Source organism: Hylobates moloch, unplaced genomic scaffold, assembly GCF_009828535.3.
Source record: "Hylobates moloch isolate HMO894 unplaced genomic scaffold, HMol_V3 SCAFFOLD_19, whole genome shotgun sequence".
Lineage (NCBI taxonomy): Eukaryota > Metazoa > Chordata > Mammalia > Primates > Hylobatidae > Hylobates > Hylobates moloch.
Window position 1 is genome coordinate 6,293,341 of NW_026652294.1, and position 25,397 is coordinate 6,318,737.

A 25,397-nucleotide genomic window follows, 5' to 3' on the forward strand; every position below is an offset into this window, starting at 1 on the left:
TTTTTTTTTTTTTTTCCATTTTTTCTTTTCCCATTTCCAACCTGTGAGCTTAGATGCAAGTTGCCCCAAAACTAAGTGCTCCATCATCTCCCCCGACCTTTTTTCTTACAGGTGATGGTGAGATAATTTCAGGTCTTGTGTTTGGGTCTTCAGTCCATTTCGAGTTGATTTTTGTGTATTGTATACTAGAAGGGGCCTATTTCATTCCTTTTCATACAAACATCAGTTTTCTCAAAACCATTTAATGAAGAAAATCTGCTATCCCCACTGAGGCTTTGTGATCTCTGATACTGTTTTCATTTGCTTTGGAGGTATACCCAGTAGTGGGATTGCTAGATCATATGGTAGTTGCATTTTCAATTTTTTGAGGAATCTACAATTTTTTTTTTTTTTTTTTTTTTGAGGCAGAGTCTCGCTCTGTCATCCAGGCTGGAGTGCAGTGGCACGATCTTGGCTCACTACAAAGTCCACCTCCCGGGTTCAAGTGATTTTCCTGCCTCAGCCTCCCGAGTAGCTGGGACTACAGGTGCATGCCACCATGCTCGGCTAATTTTTTGTATTTTTAGTAGAGATGGAATTTCACTGTGTTAACGAGGATGGTCTGGATCTCCTGACGTGGTGATCCGCCTGCCTCCGCTTCCCAAAGTGCTAGGATTACAGACGTGAGCCACTGTGCCTGGCCTACACCTTTTTTCCATAGTGTATATTCTAATTTATCTTTACAGCAATAGTGTATAAGATTTCCCCGTTATCCAAATCCACACCAGCATTCTTTTAAATTTTTAAGATATTTTCAGTAACATGTATTCCAGTAGGTATGAGATGGTATCTGAATGTGGTTTTGGAGTACATTCTTTTCTGATGAATAATAATGTTGAGGACATTTTCTCTTACGTGTTTGTGCATTTTATGTTGTTTCTGCAGTGATGTCTGTTCAGGTTTTTTGCCCAGTTTTAGTTTGGATACGTGTTTTTTTATGCTATTTGATATTTTTTTTTCTGTGTACATGTTTGATAACAACCAATTGTCACTTCTATGATTCCCTCATATTTTCTCACAATCTTTTTCTTTTTTGAGGCAGGTCACTCTCACCCAAGCTGCAGCACAGTGGCATATCACAAGACCATGCAGATTGGAATATTGGCTACCTACAGCTTGCAACACAATTTGATATCAGGAATTGTGAGTCTTCCAAATTAGTTTGTATTTCTCAGGATTCCTTAGATGTTCAGGGCTGTTTGTGGTTCCATGTTAATATTAGCATTGTGTATTTACGTTTTTGTTTTGTGTGTGTGTGTGTGTGTGTTTGGACAGAGTGTTGCTCTGTCGCCAGGCTGGAGTGCAGTGGCGCGATCTCGGCTCATTGCAACCTCCACCTCCGGGGTTCAAGCAATTCTCCTGACTCAGCCTCCTGGGTAGCTGGGACTACAGGCGTGCACCACCATGCCTGGCTAATTTTTTTTTTTTGTATTTTAGTAGAGACGGGGTTTCATCATGTTGGGCAGGATGGTCTCGATCTCCTGACCTCATAATCCACCCGCCTTGGCCTCCAAAAGTGCTGGGATTACAGGCATGAGCCACCTCATCTGGCCTACCTTTTATTTTTTAAGGAACTTCCAAAAGTTTCTTGTAGTGTGTATAGTAATTTTCATTCCCACAAAGGGTATAGAGGATTTTTTTTTCTGCAAGTCTACACTGACCATTGCCTTCAACAGTTTTGACTTTTGTTTTTTATAATACTCATTCTAAGTGGAATTACATGGTAAATGAGTATGGTTTTCGTTCACATTTTTGTGAGGATTAGTGATATTGAGAAACTGTCACCTGTGAGTCAGTTTCCTGCCTTCTTTTCACTCAGGTCTATTTAGATCCTCTTACCTTGGATATTTGTTGTTGTTTTTCACTTAGTCATGTCAGTTTATTTTATGTGTTAGATAAGAACCTTTTTCAGGGGTAGGATTTTTTATAATTTTCTCCCAGTCTTTAAGATGCCTTTTTTTTTGTTTCATCGTTTTCTTTTCCTTGTAGAAGTTGTAAAGTGTCCCTAGTCTCATATGGTTATAGTTTCATATGTTAGCAGTGATTTTTGTGTTCAACACCCCACTTGTACAAAACACACACAAACACGCACACACACAGCCAAGCCTTGCATTGTCTGTGGGTGTAGTTTCTCTACTTTTTTTTTTTTTTTTTTAGTAGAGACAGGGTTTCCCTGTGTTAGCCAGGATGGTCTCAATCTCCTGTGCTCATGATCTGCCCGCCTCGTCCTCCCAATGTTCTGGGATTACAGGCATGACCCACTGTGCCCAGCCTTTTTTTTTTTGAGATGAGGTCACGCTCTTGTCCCCGAGGCTGGAGTGCAGTGGCACGATCTCAGCTCACTGCAATCTCTGCCTCCTGGGTTCAAGCGATTCTCCTGCCTCAGCCTCCCAAGTAGCTGGGATTACAGGCAGCTGCTACCACACCCGGCTAATTTTTGTACTTTTAGTAGAGATGGGGTTTCACCATGTTGGCCAGGCTGGTCTTGTACTCCTGACCTCAGGTCATCTGCCTGCCTTATCCTCCCAAAGTACTGGGATTACAGGCATGAACCACTTCGCCTGGCCACTTTTTTTTTTTTTTTAAATGTTACGATGCTTTTTTACCTTTTGCAGCCTGTGTGCATAGATACAGGTTTCCTAAAATATACGCCCACTCTGTGTTTTCTTATAGGACCTTTACAGTTTCGAGATTGAGTTTAGGTCTTTAATTCATTTTGTGTTGATTTTGTGTATTGTGAAATGTAAGGTCCTGTTTCAGTGTTTTGCGTGTGGGTAAAATCATTGATTGAACCAGACTCTCCCTTTCCCATTGTGTCTGTTTAGGGTTTTGAAAAATGTGTTCTCTACATAACATATTGGGTTGAGTATCTGGCTACCTCATTCTGTCACTTGGGTCCTTGTTCTGTGTTTGTGACAGTCATGGATTGTGTGGATAACTACAGACTGTTTTTTCACTTACTATTTTCTTTGCTTCTTACCTTGGATTTTTCTTTTCTTTTCTTTCTTTTTTTTTGAGACAGAGTCTCGCTCTGTTGACGAGGCTGGAGTGCAGTGGAGCGATCTCGGCTCACTGCAACCTGTGCCTCCTGGGTTCAAGTGATTCTCTTGCCTCAGCCTCCCAAGTAGCTGGGATTACAGGCACCCACCACCACGCCAGGCTAGTTTTTGTAAGGGGTTTCACCATATTGGCCAGGGTGCTCGTGAACTCCTGACCTTGTGATCTGCCCATCTTGGCCTCCCGAAGTGCTGCGATTAGAGGCATGAGCCACAGCGCCCTAACCTTGGATTTTTCTTTTAATGCTTTCTACTCTCGTTATTATCGTTTAAAGGGTACATAATCAAGTTAGTTACATCTGTTGATTGCATGACACTGAGTCTTGGGGTGCCAGCAACCCCATAACACAGGCAGTGAGCAGAGGGCCAACAGGATGGGTGTTCAGCACACGCTCCCCCTGTCTTGTTTTTTTATTGGTCTATTGGTCATTCCAGGTGTCTATTGTTCTTTTCTTTATGTTTGAGTCCATTCAAAGTTTAGCTCCCGCTTACAAGTGAGAACATGCGGCATTTGGTTTTCTGTTTGGGTCTTAGTTCACTTATGACAGTGGCCTGCAGTTTCAATCTTCTGGGCTTAGGTGATCTTCCCACCTCAGCCTCCAGATTAGATAGGACTACATGTACCCACCACCACATCCGGCTAATTTGTGTATTATTATAGAGATGGGGTTTCATCCTTTTGCTCAGGCTGGTCTCGAATTCTGGACTCAAGCCATCCACCTGCCTTGGCCTCCCAAAGTGCTAAAATTACAGGTGTGAGCCACTGTGCCGGCCTCTCATCCACTGTTGATGGCTAGGTTGATTCCATGTCTTTGACATTGTGAATAACATTGCCATGAACATACCTGTGTCTTTTGGATAGAAGGATTAATATTCCTTTGGGTAGATGCACAGGAATGGGCTTACTGGGTGAGATGGTAGTTCTGTTTTCAGCAATTTGAGAAATCCCTGATCTGCTTTCAATGGTGTCTGTAATAGTTTTCATCCCCACAAAAAGCATACCAGCATTTCCTTTCCTCGGCTGCCTCGCCAGCATGTGTTCTTTGCCTACGTGGTCCTCACCATTGTGACCTGCGTGGGATGTCATCTCGTCATGCTTTTGATTGGCAGCTCTCTGATAATGAGTGAGTTTGAGCATGTTTTCCTGTTTGTTGGTTGCTTGTCAACTTTTGAGAAGTGTGTTTACATCCCTTGCCCATTTATTAATGGGATATTCTTTTTCTGTTTATTTCCCTGGTTGACTTGTTGAAGGGCCTTGTAGATTCTGCATATTAGACGTTATTCAGATGAACAGTTTGGGAACATGTTCTCCCATTCTGTACTCTGTCTGTCTACTGTGTTGGTAGTTTCTTTTGCTGTACAGCAACTCTTTGAGATGTTAGGTCTGACTTGTCAATTTTTGTTTTTGTCGCCATTGCTCTTCAGGACTTAGCCATTTAAAGGCTTTGCCAAAGCCTATGTGGAGAAGGATATTTCACAAGTTTTCTCATAAGACTTTAATAGTTTTTTTACGTTTAAATATTTCATTCATCTTGAGTTCCTCTTTGTGTCTGGTGAGAGGGAGGGCCCAGTGTTATTCTTCTGCACATGGCTAGCCACTTATTTCAGCACTGTTGATTGAATAGGCTGTCCTTTTCCCTTTGTTTACTTTTGTGGATTCTGTGTTAGATCAGATAGTTTTCAGTGTGTGGTTTTACTTCTTGGTCCTCTCTTGTGTTCCACTGCTCTGTGTGGAAGCGGGTCCCTAGGTTTTCCCTGAAATTTGAAATCGGGGAGTGATGTATCCGATGTAGTCTGGATGTCTCAGGATTGCTGAGGACGAAACTCAGGGTGCTTCCTGGTCCCACATGAATATTAGCAGCATGTATTTCTATTTCTTTCAACAAATGTGTTGCATAGTAAAGGAACAATACAATGAGAGGGTAGAGTGGGGCGTTTTGGTCTATGCATACATTGTGGAATGAGGAAATCAGAGTACTTACTGTCTCTGTTACCTTTTCCCATTGTTTATTCCTTTATGGTGAGAACCTTCAATATTCTCCTGTCAAGCTGCTTTGAAAGTGATGTGCCAATACTGTTAACCATTGTCACCCTGCAGTGGAATAGCACAACAGCATTTTCTTCCTCTCATTTATGTGTAACTTTGTACCCATTTACAATACCCGCCCATTACCCCTCTTTTCCCCCAATCTCTGGAAACCAATATTGTGCTCGCCAGGTCTTTGAGATAGAGTTTCTCAGATTCTGCATGAGTGAGATGACTCAAGGTTTGTTTCTCTCCCCCTCACTCATTTAATTTACCATCATGTCCTGCAGGTGCAACCTTGTGGTTCCCCATGTTATGAGTTCATTGTGGTTTTCTGTCTGAAGAGTATCCCAGTGTGTACATGTGGAGCAGCTTCTTTATCCCTTCATCTGTGGATAAGCAGGTAGGTTGATTGCTTATACTGGCTCTTGGGAACACTGCTGGAATCCACATGGGTGGGTAGATCTATCTTTGGTGTCCTGATTTCAATGGCTTTGAATGTATTCCTAGTAGTAGAATTGCTGGTTTGAAATGGTAGTTGGAGTCTTTTAAGGTTTGGAGGAACCTCCAAGTGGTTTTTGTAGCGTGTGTACTAGTTTACCTTCTCACGAACTGTGGAGAAGAGTGTCTCTCTCTCTGGAAACACACACCAGCATTTACCTTTCTTTCAGTGTTTTTTGTCTTTTTTTGTTACAAAAAATGAGATGGTATCTAAGTGTGGTTTTAATTTAGATTTTGCTTGTGGTTAGTGATGTTTGCCAAGTTATTGTGAACTTGTTTCAATTTGATGTGTATGAGTGGGTGAAGGACCTGAAGACCTGAGATGGATGCACAGGTAAAAGATTCTGAATCAACATTACTGATGCTCATGAGAAGTCAATCAAAACCACACTCAGATATCATCTCACTCCGGTGAGAATGAATGTTACCAAAATGGGATAGCAATTTCGTTGCCATAGAGTATGTGTGTATAACCAGCGGCTGCAAGGGACAATTTGATCTATGTAAACGTAGCATCATAATGAAGTTGCAGTGTCTAGCATCTCTGTGAGCTCGAGTTATGATTTCTCTGTGGAGAGAATATTCACAACTGACCTTTGCAGCTATTTTGAAAATTATGGTTTTCTGTTCTTGCTTTTGTTCATAACAGCTCTGTCTGCGTTTCTGGTAAGGGCATGGATTTGTTTTTTATGGCTGTGTAGTGTTCCGTGGTGTGTATATACCACATTTCCTTTCTCTAATCCACTGCTGATGGGCACCAAGGCTGCTTCTGTGTCTTTACCATTGTGAGTAGTACTACCATGAACATACGAGTGCATGTGTGTTTTGGATGGAAGGATTTTCCTTTGGGTAGATCCTTAGGAGTGGGGTTGCAGCATGGGGTGGTAGTTCTCTTTTAAGTTCTTTGAGAAATGTCCACACTGCTCTCCAGGGGGTCTGAACTAGTTTGCATTTCCCCCAACAGTGGACCTGCATTTCTTTGCTCATCTGCCCCTCCAGCCTCTGTTGTTGTGGACTGTGTGTCATAATGGCCATTCTGACCAGTGTGAGATGGTATCTCAGTATGTTTTTGATTTGCATTTCTCTGATGATCAATGACATGGAGCATGTTTTCATGCTCATTGGTTACTGATACACCTCCTTTTAAGTGTGTGTTCATGTCCCTTGCCTATTTATAAGGTTTTTTTTTCTGATTTTATTTGTTTAAGCTCTTTACGATAAATCCTGGATATTAGATGTTTTTCAGATGCATAGTTGGGGAATATTTTCCCTTATTCTATAGGCTGTTTACTCTGTTGGTAGTTTCTTGTACTGTGCAGCAGCTCTTGTGTATTAGATCCCACTTATCAGTAATTGTTTCTGTTGCCATTGCTATTGGGGACTTGATATGTAAATGCTTTGCCAAAGCCTTTGTCAAGAAGGGTATTTGGGCTGGGCGCGGTGGCTCACGCTTGTAATCCCAGCACTTTGGGAGGCCGAGGCGGGCGGATCACGAGGTCAGGAGATCGAGACCACGGTGAAACCCCGTCTCTACTAAAAATAAAAATACAAAAAATTAGCCGGGTGTGGTGGCGGGTGCCTGTAGTCCCAGCTACTCGGAGAGGCTGAGGCAGGAGAATGGCGTGAACCCAGGAGGCGGAGCTTGCAGTGAGCCGAGATCGCGCCACTGCACTCCAGCCTGGGTTGACAGAGCGAGACTCCGTCTCAAAAAAAAAGAAGGGTATTTGCTAGATTCTTGTGCAGGATTTTTTCATTTCAGGTCTTGGATTTTTATGTATTTATGTATTTGTTTAGAGACCGAATCTCGCTTTGTCATACAGGCTGGAATGCAATGGAGCGATCTCAGCTCACTGCACCCTCTACCTTCCGGGTTCAAGTGATTCTCCTGCCTCAGTCTCCTGAGTAGCTGGGAATACAGGCACGTGCCACCATGCCGGGCTAAGTTTTGTTTTTTTCTTTAGAGACAGGGTTTCACCATGTCAGCCAGGCTGGTCTCGAACTCCCGACTTCAAGTCATCTGCCCGCTTTGGCTCCCAAAGTGCTTGGATTCCAGGCATGAGCCACTGCACCTGGCCCCGGGTTTTGCATTTCAATCTTTGATTCATTTTGAGTTGCTTTCTTACGTGGTGAGACACGGGGCCCAGTGTTATTTCTTCTGCATCTGGCTAGCCACTTATCCCAGCACCACTTACTGATAGGGAGTCCTTTCTCCATCGCTTATTTTTGTTGATTTTTTTCAAGCGTCGGATGGTTTCAGGTGTGCAGGTTTATATCTGGGTCTTCTAATCTGTTCCACTGTTCTGTGGAACCAGGTCCCCAGCTTTTCAGTGAAACTGCCAAGCCATTACATTGTCTATGGGTGTTTTCTTAGAGTGTTTCCTTTGTTTAACGTTTTTTAAATACCTTTAGCAGCCTGCATGCATAGATTTCTTTTCTAAAATATATGCGTACCCTATGTTTTCCTGTAGGAGTTTTGTGGTTTCAGGATTGAGTTTTAGGTCTTTAATGTATTTTGCATTGATTTTTGTGTTGCATGACTTAAGGGTCCTATTTCAGTGTTTTTTGTATATGAATATTCAGTTTGCTCAAAATCATCTATCGAACAGGCTCTCTTTTTCCCATTGTGTCTTTTTGGTGTTCTTTTGAAAAATGTGTTCACTATATATAAATTGGGGTTGAGTATTTGGTTTACTCATTCTGTCCACTTTCTTAGTTTATGCCAATAAAAGATTGTTTAGATAATTATAAAAGTTTGTGTTTTTCATTCTTTTTTTTAGTTTCTAAGTTTGTATTTTTTAACATAATTTCTACGTTTATTATAGACTAAAGCGAACAAAGGCAGATTAGTTACTGCCTTTGGTATATTGCATGACACTGAGACTTGGGGTCCAAGCAACCTTATCATGCAGGCAGTGGGTGTACCCACCAGATAAGTCTTTAGCCCATACCTCATCCCTTCTTCCTTTTTCATCTGATAGTCCCCAGTGTCTGTCGTTTTCACTTTTATGGTAGGGTGTATTCAATGTTATAAGCTCCACCTTATAAGTGAGAACATGTGGCATTTGGTGTTCTGTTTTTTCCTTATTTCTCTTTAGATAATGGCCTCCAGTTCCTTTCATGTTGCTGCCAAGGACATGATTTCCTTGTTTTTTTTATGACTGCCTAGTTTTTTGTGGTATATATGTACCACATTTTCCTTTTCTGATCCACTGTTGATGGGTACGTAGGTTGATTTCACGTGTTTGCCATTGTAAATACTGCCACCATGACCGTCTGTGTGCATGTGTGTTTTGGACAGAAGGATTCATTTTCCTTTGTGTATACCCTAGTGGTGGGATTGCTGGGTCAGATGGTAGTTCTGGTTTAAGTTCTTTGAGCAATCTCTGAAGTGCTTTCCATGGTGTCTGAACTACTTTGCGTTTTCACCAAAAGTGGACCAGTGTCCCCTTTCTCTGCTGCCTTGCCAGTGTCCTTTTTTTTTTTAACTTTGTAATCGCCATTCTGACCAGCGTGAGATGATATCTCATTGTGCTTTTGATTTATATTTCTCTGACAATTAGGTTCAGCATATTTTCACATTTGTTGGTTGCTTGTACATCATCTTTCAAGAAGTGTGTGTTTATATCCATTGCTTATTAATTATTTGGGGGGGGTTGCTAATTTATTTGTGTAAGGTCTTTAAGGTAGATTCTGGATATTAGACCTTGGTCAGGTGCATAGTTTGGGAACATTTTCTCTCATCCTGTATGTTGTCTGTCTACTGTGTTGGTAATTTCTTGTGTTGTGCGGTGGCTCTTTAGTGTATTAGGTCCCGCATGTCGGTATTGCTGTTGTTGCAGTGTCATGTGGGGTCTTAGGCATATAAATGCTTTGTCAAGGCTGATATAGGGTCTCTTGTAGGATTTTTGTAGTTCGAGGTCTTCCATTTACATCTTTCATTCATCAGAGTGAACTTTTGTACATGGTGAGAAGTAGAGGCCTAGTGTTACTTACTCTTCTGCATATGGCTCGCCACTTATCCCAAGACTATTGAAAAGGGAGTTCTTTCCCCATTACTTATCATTGTGTATTTCATCCAAAATCAGGTGGTATGAGGTGTGTGGGTTTACTTCAGGTTCTCTGTACTCTTCCACTCATCCATGCGGAAGCAGGTCCCTAGAGTTTGAGTGAAATTTCAAATCAGGGAGTGTGATGCATGCAGTGTAGTTTGGATTTCTCAGAATTGCTTTGGAAATGCAGGGCATTTCCTGGTGTCACATGAACTCCAGCATTGTTTATTTCTGTGTCCTTAAAACCAATTTGCTCTGTAGTAAAGGTATACAGTTAAAGAGTAGAGTGGGACATTTTGATCATGCATATATACCTTGTGTAATGATGAAAGCAAGGCATTGACTGTCTCTGTTACCACGTGTAGTTATTATTTATTAGTTCTCTGTGGTTGCAATATTCAGAATCCTTCTTTTCAGCCTTTTTTGGAAAATACGGTAGGATACTGTTAACTCTAGACACCCTGCTGTGGAGTAGAACAGCTGAATTTATTCCTGTCATCTGAGTGTAACATTGTATCCATTTCCCACTTCCTGCCCGGACTCCCCAACCCCCAGCCTCTTTTTACCACTGTGGAACTTCCTACTCTAGGAGATAAAGTCGTTTAGAGAGAAAGTTGATCTCATTCTCACATGCATGAAGTCGTGCCGTGTTTGTCTTTCTCTTCCTGGCTCATTTCGTTGAAGATCATGTCCTCTAGGTTTCTGCACGTTGCTGCAGATGACATGGTTTCATGAATTTCTATGGCTGAAGAGGATTCCATTATGTACTGAAGTTTCTTTATCCCTTTATCTGTGCATGAACAGGTAGGTTGATTGGATACCTTCGCTATTGTGAATAGTGCTTCAATCACCACATGAAGGCCAATATCTCCTCAACATAACAGATTTCATGCACTTTCTGTGTATAACCAGCAGTGGGATTGCTTAGGTGAATGGGTATTTGTAATGTAAAATGGTTAAGGCACCTTCAACTGCTTCGCTTCGTGTGTCTAGTAATGCACGTTCTCACCAATAGTGTATAAAGTGTCTTTTTCTGCATTTCTACATTGGCCACTGCCTGTGAACGTATGGGTTTTTTGTTGTTTTTGATAAGTTTCATTCTCATTAGAGTGAGAGGTATCTGAATGTGGTTTGCACTTAGACATTTGTGTGAAGATTAGTGAAGCTGAGCAACTTCTCTTTGACCTGTCAGTGAATTTTGTGTTTTCTTTTCAGATGTGCCTGTTCAGGTTCTTCGCCCAGTTTTAGCTTGGGTATTAGGTTTAGTTCATTTTCCCAGTTAGAGTAGTGTTAGTTTCTCGTACATGTTAGATAACCCCTTTCACAGATGTGATTCTGCTGAACTTTCTTTCAATCTGTAGGATGCCTTCTTTAATGGTTCATTGTTTCTCTTCCCCATGCGGAAGCTCTAAAATGATGTATAGTCCCATGTGTTTGTATTCACATTTGTTAGCAGTGATTTTTGTGTCCCATCCAAAAAGAACAAAAAATAAGAAAGGAAAAGTATTGCCAAATCAATTGCATGGTCTAAGGGTTTCTAGCCATAGATAATTTTTGCTTTTGTTTTCATTCTTTTTTGCCAACTGCATGCATAGATACAAGTTTTGCTAAAATACAAACTCCCACTTTTCTTATAGGAGATTTGCGGCTCCAGGACTGGATTTAGGTGTTTATTTTGTGTTGATTTGGGGGTATTATATTTCAGACCTTGAAATGTTGATTTCTTTGGCTTGTTTTTGTCTGATATACCACAGTGGGGGTTGTGTTCAAATTAAGCTGTAGGACATCCTTTAGATACTGGGTTCAAGCAATTGTCTCCTTCCTTGATGTTCACTTAGGGGGAGAGGTGTCAGGAAGTCTGAGAAGATCCACAGTGAAAAAAGTTTATCTGTGTTTCGTGGAGACTGATGGCCAGCTCCCTTCTGCACAGGACTTCTGGAGAAGGCCAGCCCTACTACTTGTTTAAATACCTCCCATCTCCAGCCCTTCAGTAAATACTTAAGTGATTCATTAAATATTTAAACCTTAAGAAAGTAGAGTAACCCAGTGGAAGTTGAATTTAACTAGAATTTAAGTTTGAGAGTAGCTGGTTAGTAGAACAAATGTGGTAGACTGGGTGACATACTATGGTTTTTAAGGGTTTTTTTTTGGTTGTTGTTGTTGTTGTTTTCCTTAAACAGAGTTAACAATAATTGATTTGAATAAAGAAGGAAAACATTAAATGGTTGGCACGCGTAACATGAACGCTATTCCATGACTTGTTCAGTCATAGCCTCAATTTGACACACTAGACTATGAATCCTAAAGACTGGTATAGGGGCTGGGCGAGGTGGCTCACGCTTGTAATCCCAGCACTTTGGGAGGCCGAGGTGGGCGGATCACGAGGTCAGGAGATCGAGACCACGGTGAAACCCCGTCTCTACTAAAAAAAATACAAAAAATTAGCCGGGCGTGGTGGCAGGCGCCTGTAGTCCCAGCTACTCAGAGAGGCTGAGGCAGGAGAATGGTGTGAACCCGGGAGGCGGAGCTTGCAGTGAGCTGAGATTGCGCCACTGCACTCCAGCCTGGGCGACAGAGCGAGACTCCGTCTCAAAAAAAAAAAAAAAAGACTGGTATAGGGTTACCACACTGCAGTTACTTTTCTCATTCCAACAACTATAGAACATTTTGAACAGTATTTTAAATTTTATTTTAATGAAAGTTAAGAAAAAAACCCTTACTTATACACTAAAGAAAATAAACATAAAATGGTCTCCCGCCTGACTCGCAAAAGTCCCATGGCCTGATCCTGGCTAGCAGGAGCAGTTGGTGATGAGGAGCAGGGTCAAGATGCAGCTGAGCTGCCAGCCTCCTAGATGTGGTTCCCTGGTGTCCATGGTGTGGGTGAAGGATGGTGCAGAGCCGGTGTTCTGGCCAGCATCCCGGTGGGGTCCCAGCCACTGCAGGATGTTGCCAGCCTACTGGGATTCGGGCTCCAGCTGGCAGGACAGCTTGTAGCTGCAGGACAGAGAGGCAGCTGTGAGGCCACCATGAGCCACCCATCAGGTCCCCTCTCAGTGCCTGCCCAGGTGGAATCCTGGGTCCCCAGCAGTCCCCATGCAACAGGGCTTGATGCTGGCCATGGAGGCATGGCCATAGGGTCTCTGCAGCTGGCCACAGGAGAGCCTCCTCTAGGCCAGGTTGGGTGGCTCACACCTGTAATGTCAGTACTTTGGGAGGCTGAGGTGTGTGGATTGCTTGAGGCCAGGAGTTTGAGACCAGCCTGGACGTCATCGTGAAAGCCCATCTGTACCGGAACAACAACAGCAGAACAACCGGACATGGTGGTGTACAGCAGTAGTCCCAGCTGCTTGGGAGGCTAAGGAAGGGCTTGAGCCCAGGAGGCAGACATTGCAGTGAGCAGAGATGGTGACACTGCAGTGCAGCCTGGGCGACAGAGCCAGACCATGTTAAAAAAAAAAAAAAAGGAGAGCCTTCTCCCACCCTCAGCCCATCTGCTAGGCCCTCGCCTCTCCTTGTCACTGAGCTGATCCATTCTTGGGGAATAGGTGACAAAATTTCTCAAGAGACCAAAGCCTGTAATTCATGGCAGCCACTTGGAGCAGCTGCATTTCCTGCAGAACTCGGACCTCCTAGCGACAGAGGACAGGATGCTGACAGAGCCTGGGTAGAGGATGCTGAGGGGGCCTTTGGCAGGCAGGGAGAAGGGGCTGGTCCCTGGGGCAGTTTTCTGAAGAGGTCCCATGCAGCCCCCAGCCTGTCCTCAGAGTTGGATGTAAAGAGCCCCTCCTGCAGGAATTGGTCTTTGATTCCAGTGCCTTTCCCACTTCCTCCACTGGGATAGGTCTCCTCCTGCTGTATGTGTCAAACCCTCCCAGTAAACCTAAGATGTAGAGGTTAGAGCCAGGGAATGTCCTGCCCAGGGTGGACTGTGACGTCCACATCCCCACCCTCATCCAACGTGAGTGCCCCAGCTGCTCACCTTCCTCCTCTTGTTGGTGTTGCCCTGGAAGGCAGACAGAGTCCATCAGAAAGGTCCCTGGCCCACAACCAGCCCCACCCTACCCCTTCCCATGCTGCATTACTGCCAGGGCCACCAGGGTCAGGGGATGTGCACACGACAGGACTTGGACCTGCCTCAGGCTCTGGGCTCTAGAGCAGGGGGCATGGGAGCTGAGGCCCAGGGACCTTCTGCCCCGACCCTCTCTGATGACAGACAGGGAAACTGAGGTCTCTCATAGAAAGAAAGCACTCAGTGACCCTGGAATTGTCTGCCCTTGGAGAGGCAAAATTTCACCCTCCTATTACGGGACCACCCTAGGGAGAGGCTGAGTCCAGCTCAGCCCACACCTCAGCAGCTTTGCAGTCAGGCAGCTCTGCAGCTTCACCACTCAGGAATAGGGACTGGTGGCTGCCATGGAGCCTCCATCACTCAGAGGTGATGAGATGGGCCTGACACCCCCACCCACAGGAGCAGCTGTGAGGCTGTCAGGAGAGGAGGTTTGCCAAGGGCTGAGATCTAAAGGCTGGGTCTGGGACCCTCTCCTCCCAAGCCTCAGGATCCTGGTTCCCAACCAGCCTGCCCCAGGCTCACTCACATCCAGATCGTCCGGGATGGCCGAATCCAACCTGTGTAACTCCATCAGAAAATCCCCCAGGAAGGGGACCACACCCTGTGCCATGGAGGGGCGGAGAGGTGGGAGGGGTAGCAGTGATGAGTATTGGCCCTCAGGTACCTGCCCAAGGTCCTGCCCCATGAAATCCCATCAGCCCCTGTCTCCCAGAACTCCCCTCCCCAGGTCTCTCGGTTGGAGCAGCTAAAGACCCTCAGCTGCCTTTCCCAAATCTCTGCGTCCTCTATCCTAGCTGACCTCCAAGTCTAGCAAGCACTCCTAGTTACCTCTATGGTGGGGTTTCAACAAGTCACAAGGGCCTATGTCCCAGCCTTACCCTTCCCCACAACCACTCTGAGTCCAGCTTTCCCAGCCCCTTGCTCTGGTCTCTCGAATGGAGGTTTTCCAGGCCCAGTGGCCACAGGAGGACAAGGCTGGGGAGGAAGCCCCCGCTGTCTTGATATGGAGGCCTCCAGCTGGCGGGGAAAGGAGCCCTGTACTCTGATCCCCTGCATTCCCTCCGTGCCACAGGCTCACTCACCTTCTTCTGCCTCCGCAGCCTCATCTGGGCTCTCTGGGGGTTTCTCTCCTGGGTGGCCACCTTAAAGCTCCCTGCCTGCCAGGTGTCAGGGACAGGGACAGTGAGGTTCTCCTCCCCTCCCCCAGTTACACCCCAGCCACCCCGCACTTGGATCCCCAGGGACTGAGGTGAGTCACCTGGCACAGTGCTCATACCACTGGCCTAGACCCACACTCCCTGTATGTGTCATCCAATCATGCAACCGGGCCTCCCTGAGACTGTTTCCTCTTCTGTAAAGAGCGATGAAAAGCACAGCTACCTCACAGGGCCTCCTGAGGGCTCAGTTTCCTATAGCTGTTGCCATTGTTCTCACCCTCATCCCTCTGAGGAAGAACCAGGCACGAGCACCCTCAAATTGCTTTCTTTTCTTGAACCTCATTTCCACCCTGTGAGGCCTGCCCTACAGGCTTAGCATCCATTCATTTTCCAGATGAGGAAACAGAGGCCCAGAGTGGGCAGTGACTCCCCAGAGCCCCAAAAGAGAGGACGCCTCCTCTCCCTCCTTGAGGCTCTGTCTCGGCTGCCTTCACCCCACATCCCAGCACCACCACCCATCAGGGTCGTGTTGTTTGGAGTCTCTGAGTGTCTAGGTCTCCAGCCAGGCACAGTCGTGATGGGAAAGGGATAGGGTGTTTTAGGGGACCTGGTTAAGTGGTACCTGCCTATCCCAGCCCCACAGGAGTCTCTGCCGCACAAATTGGGTTTGAGCCATGCCAACAGTTTTGCCTCGCCCATGATCCCCCAGGGGAGTTCCATGCACAGAACTCTCTTCTTCCACTCAGGAAGTGGCCTCCTGAGGCGCCATCTCTGACTGACATGTCAGGGTTTTCCAGAATCCTGGGTGGCGTGACATGTTACCTTCTCATTTGCATGGAAGATTCTGAGATCTGGTCAGGGAGGATCCCCTAGGAATGTATGAATCCCCCAGATACTTGTCATGAGCATGTGTCGCTGCTAACTGGTGAGAATCCTATGACATGACCGTTTTCAGGTGTCTGCAAAGAGCAGAGAGGGGAGTCCCAGCACACACATACATCTGTCCTGAGTATGCCCATTGGTACCCAAAGCTGGGCGGTCCACTGGACTCCCTGGCACATGAGCTTCCTCTGTTTTCGTTCCCCCTCTCGCCCAGTGTGAGCAGAGGCCCCCTGCCCATGGAGGTGCGCTGCAGACAGAAGCAGCAGTAGAGGCCTGGCTTCCTGAGGAATTGCTGGCCGGTTTGAGGAAGGAAGAAAGTCCCACCTACCATGACCACCCCCCAGCCTGGAGGAAGCTCCATGCCAGCAGCATGGACCAGCATGGGAGCCAGAGCCCTGCTAATGCTGCAGCTCATCACCCCCGCTCAGCAGCCCAGCAGCCCAGCAGCCACTGCCACATCCCATTTCCAGGGCCTCCTTCCCCTGTACCCCCACGTGCCCATGGACCCACACACGACTCTTCCTGTTGGCCCAAGGTAGGCATGGAGGGAATTTTTCAAGTCCACTAACCACTCCATACCTGGTCCAATGCCCTTCCAAACTCACTGTTTTCTCTGACCCTTAAACACTTGCCCTGCATCTCCCAGGCTCCACTGTACCTTGATCAGTAGGTCCCTCTTCACCGCAGTGTCTTTTTTGCAGAGTTCTTTTAGATCTTTCATGCTTTTGCTATGGACAGAGGAAAGAAAGAAGGGTAAATTTGGGAATCGGGAGAGATTTGTGAGTTCCAATCCCTTTTGTTTGAAAACCCAGTGAATCCCAGCTTATTGGGTGAGAGTTTTCAGTGGGGTCCTCTGATCACAAGGGCTCCAGAGGACCAGGGTGGGACCTCTCATGCTCCTCCCCTGGGCCCCATCTGCACTTCACATGAGCCACCTGCGTGTTTACAGTTAGCTTTCAGTTGGATATAGTTACACTTCTGGGTACAAACACCTGAAAGCCTCCAGTTGGCGCCAGTCTGTTCCTGATGGTTAAAAAACCTTAGTCCTGAGTTGGAAATCCTTGCCTAGGAGTCCAGGGCAGCTTAGTGACCACACCCACCGGCCCAACCCTGCCTCCAGTGTCCCTGGTCTCCAAGAACCTTTCAGAGTCGTTGAGGGAACATGGGGAAACCTATGGGGTCCCTAGGTCAACCCTGATGCTCCCGTGGAGACAGCCCTCCTCACCTGGACACTCCTGCCCATGTCTTTTGTAGCCAATGTATTGGGTTGCTGCGCAGAGCAGAGACGATGGCGTGCACCGAGGAGAAGTTGTTGAGGCTTAGGCACTCCTGGAGAGGGAAGAGTGAGCTGTGAGGTCCAGAGGTGGAGTCTGGCCCACTTCAGCCTCAGCCCTCTCTGCTGAGATCTCCCCTCCTGGCTGAAGCAGAGGCCTGGGGAGCCTCAGGAGGGCACACCTGGTGCTGAGTGAATGTCACTCATCTAGGAGGATTTTAGTTCGACCCAACGAAGAACCCAGGTCGGAAGTGAGCAGCCACCACTGGGCCATGGGAGTCAAGGTCAGTGAAGCTCTGACAAGAAGGGCCTAGGGGATGTGCAGGGCTCAGGCCAGAGATACAGATGTCAATCCTGAAAGCCGATGGGGGAAAAGAGGAAGTTCCCCATTTTTAAAGAGGGAATCCTCAGGCCCAACCATGGCTTACCCTGGCCACCTTGATCCAGTGCTCCACCACCCTGGCCCTGTCCAGGGCCCTCATGCTGTGGTCCCCAAGGCAGGAGGTGGTGACACAGTTGGTGAGCCTGTTGACGTGTGCGATGGTGGCACGAACTGTGGGTGCCACGTGCTCATTCCCCTTCTTATGTCGTTGGCCCCAGATGGAGCCCAAGCATTCGTAGAGCACCACCTTCTTGAACAGCTCCTTGGGGGAGGAGGAGAGTGTCACGGCCACAGCACACCCCAGCTCAGAGTCACCCACAGTCCCAGGCAGGGACTGAGCTCACAGTCATCCATGGTCTCTGGCAGGAACCAAGCTGGAGCTCAGAAAGCTTTAAAATGGGCTCCAGACTTGTGGGAGTCCCTGGGTTTGGTTTTCTGCCAAACACCGAGGGCCTTGAATGCATCATGGCCCAGAACCCGGCAAGGGTGGGAAGAGAGAGTGACATTTTCTCCCAGGCCATCCTGACTCCAAGAACTAGAGGGTGGCTCAGGCTTGCCCATCCTGGGGCCTTGTCTTCCTCCCATCCCAATCAGCCCTCTACTCCTTCTCTCCATACCAGTGCACTTTCCTTGTGGCAGCTGCAACTATGGGCTCTGTTTGGGTGTCTGCCATAGAATCCAGCATGCATCAGGTACCTAATAAGCGCTGAGGGTAGTGAGGTTGCTGAGCAGCTGGGTGAGTGACCCATGGCCCTGCCTGCCCCACAGTGAGCACCTGCCCTGCCCTGCTTTCTGTCCTTCCCCTGTCGATCAATCTGCACAGTCACTCTGTGCAGCTGGTGTGGGCGATGTCCCATCTGTGCTGTCCACATGCAGACAGGGAAGGCTTGTGTATAAGGAAACTCATCCAGATCCCATGGTTGGTAAGAAGTGGAGCTGAAATTGGACCCAGGGCATTGTCTGCTCCTCAGGGAGAGGCTGGTCTGAGACAGCTGGTGCCAGAGACACAGCCTGCAAAGCCTAGCTGCTCACCGCATCCATGAGGGTCAGCTGCTCTGCCAGCAGCCTGGGAGGGAAGGTCGTGATGTTAGGCAGCTCCTCACTGGGTTGGTTCTTTACAGTCCCGGGACAGGGACAGGGGGACTCTGGGGCTGACTGTGGCTCCAGCACTGTCCCTGGTGGGGGCCCTTCCCCTGGTGCTGGTGCTGGCCCTGGTGCTGAATGTAGATACCCTGGCGCACCCAGGGCTGCACGTGACTCTGGCTCCAGAGCAGGCCCCAGGTCCGCCAGCAGTGGTGGTGCTGGCTCCAGGGCTGGCATTGTTAGTGCATGTTGCCCAGGAGGTGGAGCAGGATCTGCAAAAGGAGAAAAGGTCACCACTTCAGTCATTTTTCACTGGGCTTTACAAGCACAGAAATGGCCAGATGGAATTTAAGGGAATTTGTAGCCCCCAAACACCACCCCTGGAAAGTCTTCCAGACTGCAAGCCCCCTCACCATCTGGCTTGGCCTTGTTGGGCTCCGGAAGCACCAACTGGCCTAGGACAATTTCCTGATGGTCCTCCAATCCCAGTCCAGGCCAGGCGAAGTTCCTGAAGGCCAGCTTTATCCAGAAAGATGATCATTGTGGGGGCTGATAGCAAACTGAAGTGTTTTCAGGGGGCCAGTTGAACAAAATGGAGCTGATGGTGCTGGTGATGGAGTGGACAGCTGAGTCAGAAGCCTGGCCTTCTCCCCCACAACCCTCCAGGGCACCCTTGCCTGGTTCTGGGTCCCTGGCCTGTTGCTGCCTGTGTAGGGGACAGCCCCACCCTACCCCAAGCCATCAGTGCTGTCGTGGAAGGGGCAGACCTGGTCATGCAGCAGGGCTGTACAGACCCTTGTGCGCCCTGGCTTCCCACTGACATTCTCTTCCCAAAGGCCCTGGAGCACAGCACTGTGCCACCTGGGCGCTCAAGACTGTAGCTCCAGGCAGATTTGTGAGCAGCTTGCTCATCAAAGCTCCAGCTCTGGGTCCCCTGGTTCTGGGGTTAAGAGGGGAGGGCGGTGGAGGAGGACAGGGACAGCTGGGAAGCCACAGTGCTGGGGATGGGTCTCTCAGTGGCCAGCTGTGACCCCAGCCTCCCCTCTCCTTTGCAGGGGACCTAAGTCTCCATTTACAGAACTCAGTATTTGCCTCTTGCGGGGGAAGTCCCCAGATGTCAGCCTTGTCGTGGGAATTATAAGAAGTATGAGCCCCAGGCCTCCTTTAGTCTCTCTCCAGCCAGAGTCCACATATTTTCCCCCATGTTTTGTGGGTGAAAAGGCCCTTCAGAACCCTAAATCCACCCAGTTTATACTTGTTGCTGGGCTCCATCATTCTAGTCAGAATCTGGGAGGATGCCACCATACGTAGAGGAGGCCTGTAACATTCTGTAGATACGACTTGTTTATTCTGTCTACTGTGAGTGCCTGACTCTGAGTAGAATCGAGGCCCAGGGAGTGTCATCTGCTTTGTTTATGAAATTACGCCAAGCCACAAGAAGAGCAATGCACAAATGAGGTGTTTTGTGTGTATGTGTTGAATGAGTGAACCCCAACCGTTGGAGAACCCCAGTGAGCCTCTCCAGATGTCTGAGTGGGCCTGTGGCTCCTTTTTCAGCACCAAGGGACCTGTCTTCTGTCTGTGTCAAGGAGAAAGACCAGCCAGAAGGAATCTCAGACATCCTTTACCAATGCCATTGTAGACTTGCTTTCTATGTGTTTTTCCAAACAGCGAGGGATATGGGCCATTGAGGCAGAATGCTGAGAGCTGCTTCAGTGACGGGGAAGAGAAAAGTAATAAACATGAATCACGGCACCCCCAGCAGATTTTCCAGAGTTTTAGGCTCTAGGGACCCCTTTGTTTGCCATGTCTTAGATCATTCAGTCCCTACAAGAACCCTGTGGGGTTCATCTTCTTACTACTCCCTGTTCCAGAGGAGCCAACCGAGGCCCTGAGAGCTGCATCTTCAAGACAGCCAGTAGGGGACAGAAACACCTTCGTGCCTTGGAGGGGATGGACACTCACCTTCTAACCAGTAGTTCCAAAAAGTGTGGCACAGTGATAAAGTTGCAGGAGGGACCCAGGCAGGTGGCATAGGAGGAGATGGGTTTAGTTAAAAAGGCTGGAACCAGGGACTGCAACAGCTTCTCCCATGTGCTGGGCTGGAAAGTTCTCATCTTGCAGATCTCATTTTCATACTAGGGGAACAAGAAGGGACACGGGAGTCAGTGGTAACACCATGAACTGCCAGAGGACCAGGATCTGGAACTCACCAAGAAGCACCAACCCTTCAGGGACTTGTGCATGTGGAGAACCTGGGTGCCCATGGTGAAAAGGGTTCTAGGCTTTCAAAGTAAAATTGCATATGAGGATGGAGAATGATAAAACGATTCATGCCTTCAAGGCATCGTCATGGTGTTTGTCAGCTGTAGGGCAATGACACCGTCTATGTCAACAACCTGCATGAAGAGCATCATCCCTGCAAGTCCTCAAGACCTGGAGAGGCCTGGTCCCCTCCTCATTTTAGCGACAGGGCGCAGGACAAGACACTCTAGAAGAACCCTCTGACTTTAAAGGGATATGATTGTTTTTGTTCCTTTAACATGAACGTGAGTCTAGAGAAACAGCTACAGCCATCCCAGCCCCGGCCAAGGGGAAAATGCTGGAAGACTCCAGGGTGGGAGGAAGCGCATCCCAAGGCCCAGGATCTGTGAGGCGACTCGGGGAAGAGAAAACGCAGCCAGGTTTTGAACCCGTGAAAGGTTATGCAAATGTATGTTTGAAAGTGGAAATGAAACAAGGTGATTTTCTCTGCCACACAGACAGCAGATTGGCAAAATGTTAAAAGCATGTTAGTATTCAGGGGAGGCTGCGTTCAGAGAAGCAGCTACCTTCAGAGGCTGCTGGTGACCGTGTGACCAGCTGGAGCCCTTTTGGAAAGTCAACTGGCTAGAGCTGTTGAAACTTGATATCTGCGTATCCTTTCACCCAGATATCCCTTTCCTGGGTGTCTGTCTGCTGCAGGGGATTTGCATATTTTATGGGTTGAATTGTGTCCCCTCTCCAAAATGTAAATGTTTCTCTTCCCAAACCCAGAGACTCAGGACGTGACTGTGTCTGGACAGAGTGCTCCAAGAGGTGATTCAGGTGAAGTGAGTTCATTAGAGTGGCCCTAATTTAATTTGCCTGGGGTTCTTACAAGGAGAGGGGGTCAGCGCACAGAGAAGTTCAAGAGAAGACCCTGTGCTGACTGAGATAGAAGTCAGCCATCTCCAAGGCAAGGAGAGAGGCCCAGAGAAACCACCCCAGGCTGACAGCTTGACATTGGACTTCCAGTCTCCAGAATTGTGAGGAACCAGATTTCTGTGGTTAAGCCCTTCAGTCAGGGTGCCATGTTACGGCAGCCCTGGCAAACTGCTCCAGCCTATTAGGACACACATAGGATTATGCTCCTTGTAGAAAGGCTGCCTCGAAAGGGAATTTTATCACAACGGGCTCCACCAGCACTGAGAGGCTGACCCGCTGTGGAAAATGGCCTCCCTTAAGGAATGTTACAGTGACATGCGAGGTTCCAGCTCCTGCCTGATGGGGCTGCAGGGATGAGTTCTGTGAGATGACACTTTAAAGACAAATGCATAGAGTAGCTTCACCTTCTTTTGTTGTAATCAATGCCCCCCACCCACCTTGTTAGTGTAAAAGTGTTGGATTTTAAGTCCTGGAGGAGGTCTGGCAGGGCATCGGAGCTGCCTGTTGCTGGAGATACACTTAGGGTGGGGAGTTAAAATGATAACAATATTGTACTCAATTCTTGTGGCAACATGCTGAGATACTCCTGGCATGGCATAAAGTGAAAATAGAAGGATTTTCTCTGATCTTCCTCTGATAGGTGAAAGGGACTTTGCCTGTAACCAGGTTGCCACTGGGGACTAATGGCAGCCAGATATCTTTGGGAGGGAACAGTGGGTCACTCAAGTGGGAAAGCCCTAGGACAGAGCCTAGGGAGTCTCCATATTCGTGTTTGAGTCCTGAGCCCACCCTGGTTTTCTCGAGTCCCTGTCTGCGGAGGCCCTTCTGTGCCCAATCTCACCCCAGACCAGCGCTGGCCATGGTTGGTCACGTGGTGCACCTGCCCTTCTTTCAAGACGGAGAAATTGAATCCATCCAACAGCTCCTGCTTGATCTGCTGTGTGGAGCTCTGCAAAGAGAGTGCCCAAGAGCCGGGCCAAGAGGTGTCAGTGGGCTGCCTGGCTGACCCCACAGTGGGACACCCCCATTAGAGCTCCTCCCTGGCGCCCCCCACCCACCCACACACACACACACACACACAAGATTTGGCACATAGGAGCATCTGCATAGACCTCCAGCCAGAGAAGCTTGGGGTCTCCGGCAGATGACAGCTTGAGGTCTTGGGATTCAGATCTGAGCAGATAAACTGTGTCCTCGACACTCACCATCCCATCCTGCCAGGCATGGCGTGGCCTGTGAACCTGACATACGTACCAGGCTCCAAACACCTGACAACCTACCTGCTCCTGTCCAGGGAAGGCCCCTCATCTCCTGTTTCCCCCAAACGCATGAAGAGGGGCTTGGGGCTGCCGTAATGGGCACAGCTGAGGCCTGGCCTGGATGGGCCTGCCCTGGGCCCTGTGTTACCTGTGGGTGCCTTCTGGCAAAGGGCCAGAGGCGTTGAGGGTGAGGGTTGAACCAACGTCTATATTCTCGGGAATGACTCTCATTTTGGTCTCTTCTGAGACGAGGAGGTTGGCAGCATGTCGGGATACAGCAGGAGAACATGTTCTCTCGAGCATCGCCTATAAAGTGAGCTGGAAATGGGGCTGTCTCTAGACTATGGGTGCCTAGTTACCAGAATTCTAAGTTCGGTTGGGGGTCCGTCAGCAAGGAAGTGAGGTCACATCTTGTAGGTTCCATCTTGTAAGCTCTTCCTTTCCATAAGACCTACTCGGAGGCCCCACTGGGCTTCTGACTGCTCACCCTCTCCCTGTCAACTCCTTACCTGTTCACCATTATGAAAAACTGTGCCCCTTCAGCACCTTGGGAAGACCTGGATATAACCAGGGTCCCAGGTTTGAGGAGACAGTGCTGGGTCAAACAGCCTTTTTCTTAGCAGTTGTGAGACCCTACAGAACTCCTCTGGTGTTTTGGGGCCTCCCCAGCTTGCACAATGGGGGCTATGCTAGCATCTCCTTCCTAGGGAACTCTTGAGGTCTGTTTGAGATAAATCTTTAAAAAACTCATGGTGTGGTGTTCCCTGTAGATACTTCACACACTTAGAGATGGAATAAATACAAGAATGAGTGAGAGGTAGCATGGAATATAACTCCAATGGGTCTGGGGTCCACAGTGTGATCTCAGGAAAAGACACTTTTGCTCTGGGTCTCGTCTTTCATTGCTGCACCAGTAGAGGTTGAAATTAAGTGAAATTCAGACATCCTCCTCCTCCAACATTGCACCTTCCAGTGCCTTCCCATTTTATTTAGACCCAGACCCTGTGCATCATCTCAGCCTAGGGTGGGCAGCGTCCATAAACACAGCACTGAGGGGTTAGTGACTCCCTTCTGAATGATGGAATATGACGCAGATGATGGAATAGCACTTTTGGGCTAGTTCAGACTATTATAGCAAAGAGCCATAGCCTGGGGAGCTCATCAAAAACAGAATTGTATTTCTCCCTGTTCTGGAGGCTGGAAGTTGGATATCAGGGTACCAGTATGGTCGGGCCCTAGTGAGGACCCTTCCAGCCCATTCACTGAGCTTTTACAGGTGCCGTCCTTTCCTTGGAGGACGGCTGAACTTTAGGAGCATGGGTAGACCTCCGTTCAAAGTCCAGCTCCCACTCGTAGCTTGGGGATCGTGAGGAAGTCGTAGAACATCCGTGTGCCTATTTTCTCCTCTGAAAAATGGCGTTAGTGAGAATTGCTTTCTTTTTAAATCATAGAATATAAAGCATGCAAAGATGTTAACTCGGTGCCATTGGGCAGAGTTAGAGCCCGGCAAACCAGAGAGATCAGCTTGCCCAGATCAGTGGCGAGGAGTGCGGAGAGTGGGTGAGGCTGGGGCAGGAAGCAGGCCAGCCTGCCAGAGCCCAGGAACAGGTGAAGGGCAAGAATGAGCTCCTCACCCTGAATTCTCAGGGGACACAGGCGTGCAGGGGCTGTGGGGAGCACAATCATCAGGGCTGCTCTCGTTCCCCTGGTTCCCTCCATATCTGACATGATCCCAGGGCCCTCTCTCCCTGTGTTTCCTCTCAGCCCTACTTTCCTCCTGGCTGCCCTCCCAGGACTCATTTTTGGCCCTGGTCAGGTGGAGTCTTGAGGTGACTATAGGCCTATTAATAACTCCTCTGATGTTCAACCTGTCATTTGTTGAGACCTCTGAACTTAGAAACCTACTCCTGGGACCTGAGAGAGGGCTGGAGGGAGCTGACAGTGCAATGGAAGTTTTCCCTGGGGCAGCCGCTCCAGTGCCCACTGACAGGTATCTGCTGAACTTGAGCTTGCTTTTTGGTCTCTGGGGTTCTGAGGTGTGATTTTTCCTGTGAAGATAGGCTGAGCCCCAGGTGGGTGCCTTAGCCTCGGCAATGGGTCCCCCTGAGCTGGGAGCTGTGCTCTACCCTCTGTGTCCTAGGACACCTCACCCCTGGCCCTGCCCATTCTGGCTTCCAAAGCCCACAGAGAAGGTCTGTAGAAATTGCTAGATAGGAAAGGGCTACAAATAAGTCATAGGAAGTGTATTTAAATAATGAATGGTTTTCAGCCATTACTATATATTTACTTCAGCAGAGGAGATATTTAAAAATGTTAATACCCTGTGTCACCCTGCAGAGATTTGAATTTATTTGATGGCGCAGGAGACAGCATGTTTTGTTTTGTTTTGTTTCTTTTTTGAAATGGGATCTTGTGGTGTTGCCCAGGCTGTA

At 48.0% G+C, this 25,397-nt stretch overlaps 1 protein-coding gene and 1 long non-coding RNA gene across 2 annotated transcripts; one reads left to right on the plus strand and one right to left on the minus strand.

The window, feature by feature from the left end:
• The first annotated feature begins 385 nt into the window (after positions 1-385).
• On the plus strand, positions 386-11,982 carry LOC131382009 (uncharacterized). Its single transcript, XR_009211152.1, has 3 exons — positions 386-1,182; positions 5,412-5,524; positions 11,510-11,982. It is a non-coding gene; the product is annotated as an uncharacterized LOC131382009 (long non-coding RNA).
• Positions 11,983-12,628: 646 nt separating this feature from the next.
• Positions 12,629-23,289, minus strand: LOC116459240 (ral-GDS-related protein-like). Its single transcript, XM_058431883.1, is given in 14 exon segments — positions 12,629-12,668; positions 13,181-13,227; positions 13,229-13,303; positions 13,654-13,677; positions 14,270-14,344; positions 14,826-14,900; positions 16,441-16,510; positions 17,008-17,111; positions 17,484-17,699; positions 18,470-18,792; positions 18,934-19,127; positions 20,486-20,658; positions 22,548-22,655; positions 23,114-23,289. Coding segments are annotated over 14 exon segments (1,665 nt in total). The 5' UTR covers positions 23,255-23,289.
• Positions 23,290-25,397: the final 2,108 nt, after the last annotated feature.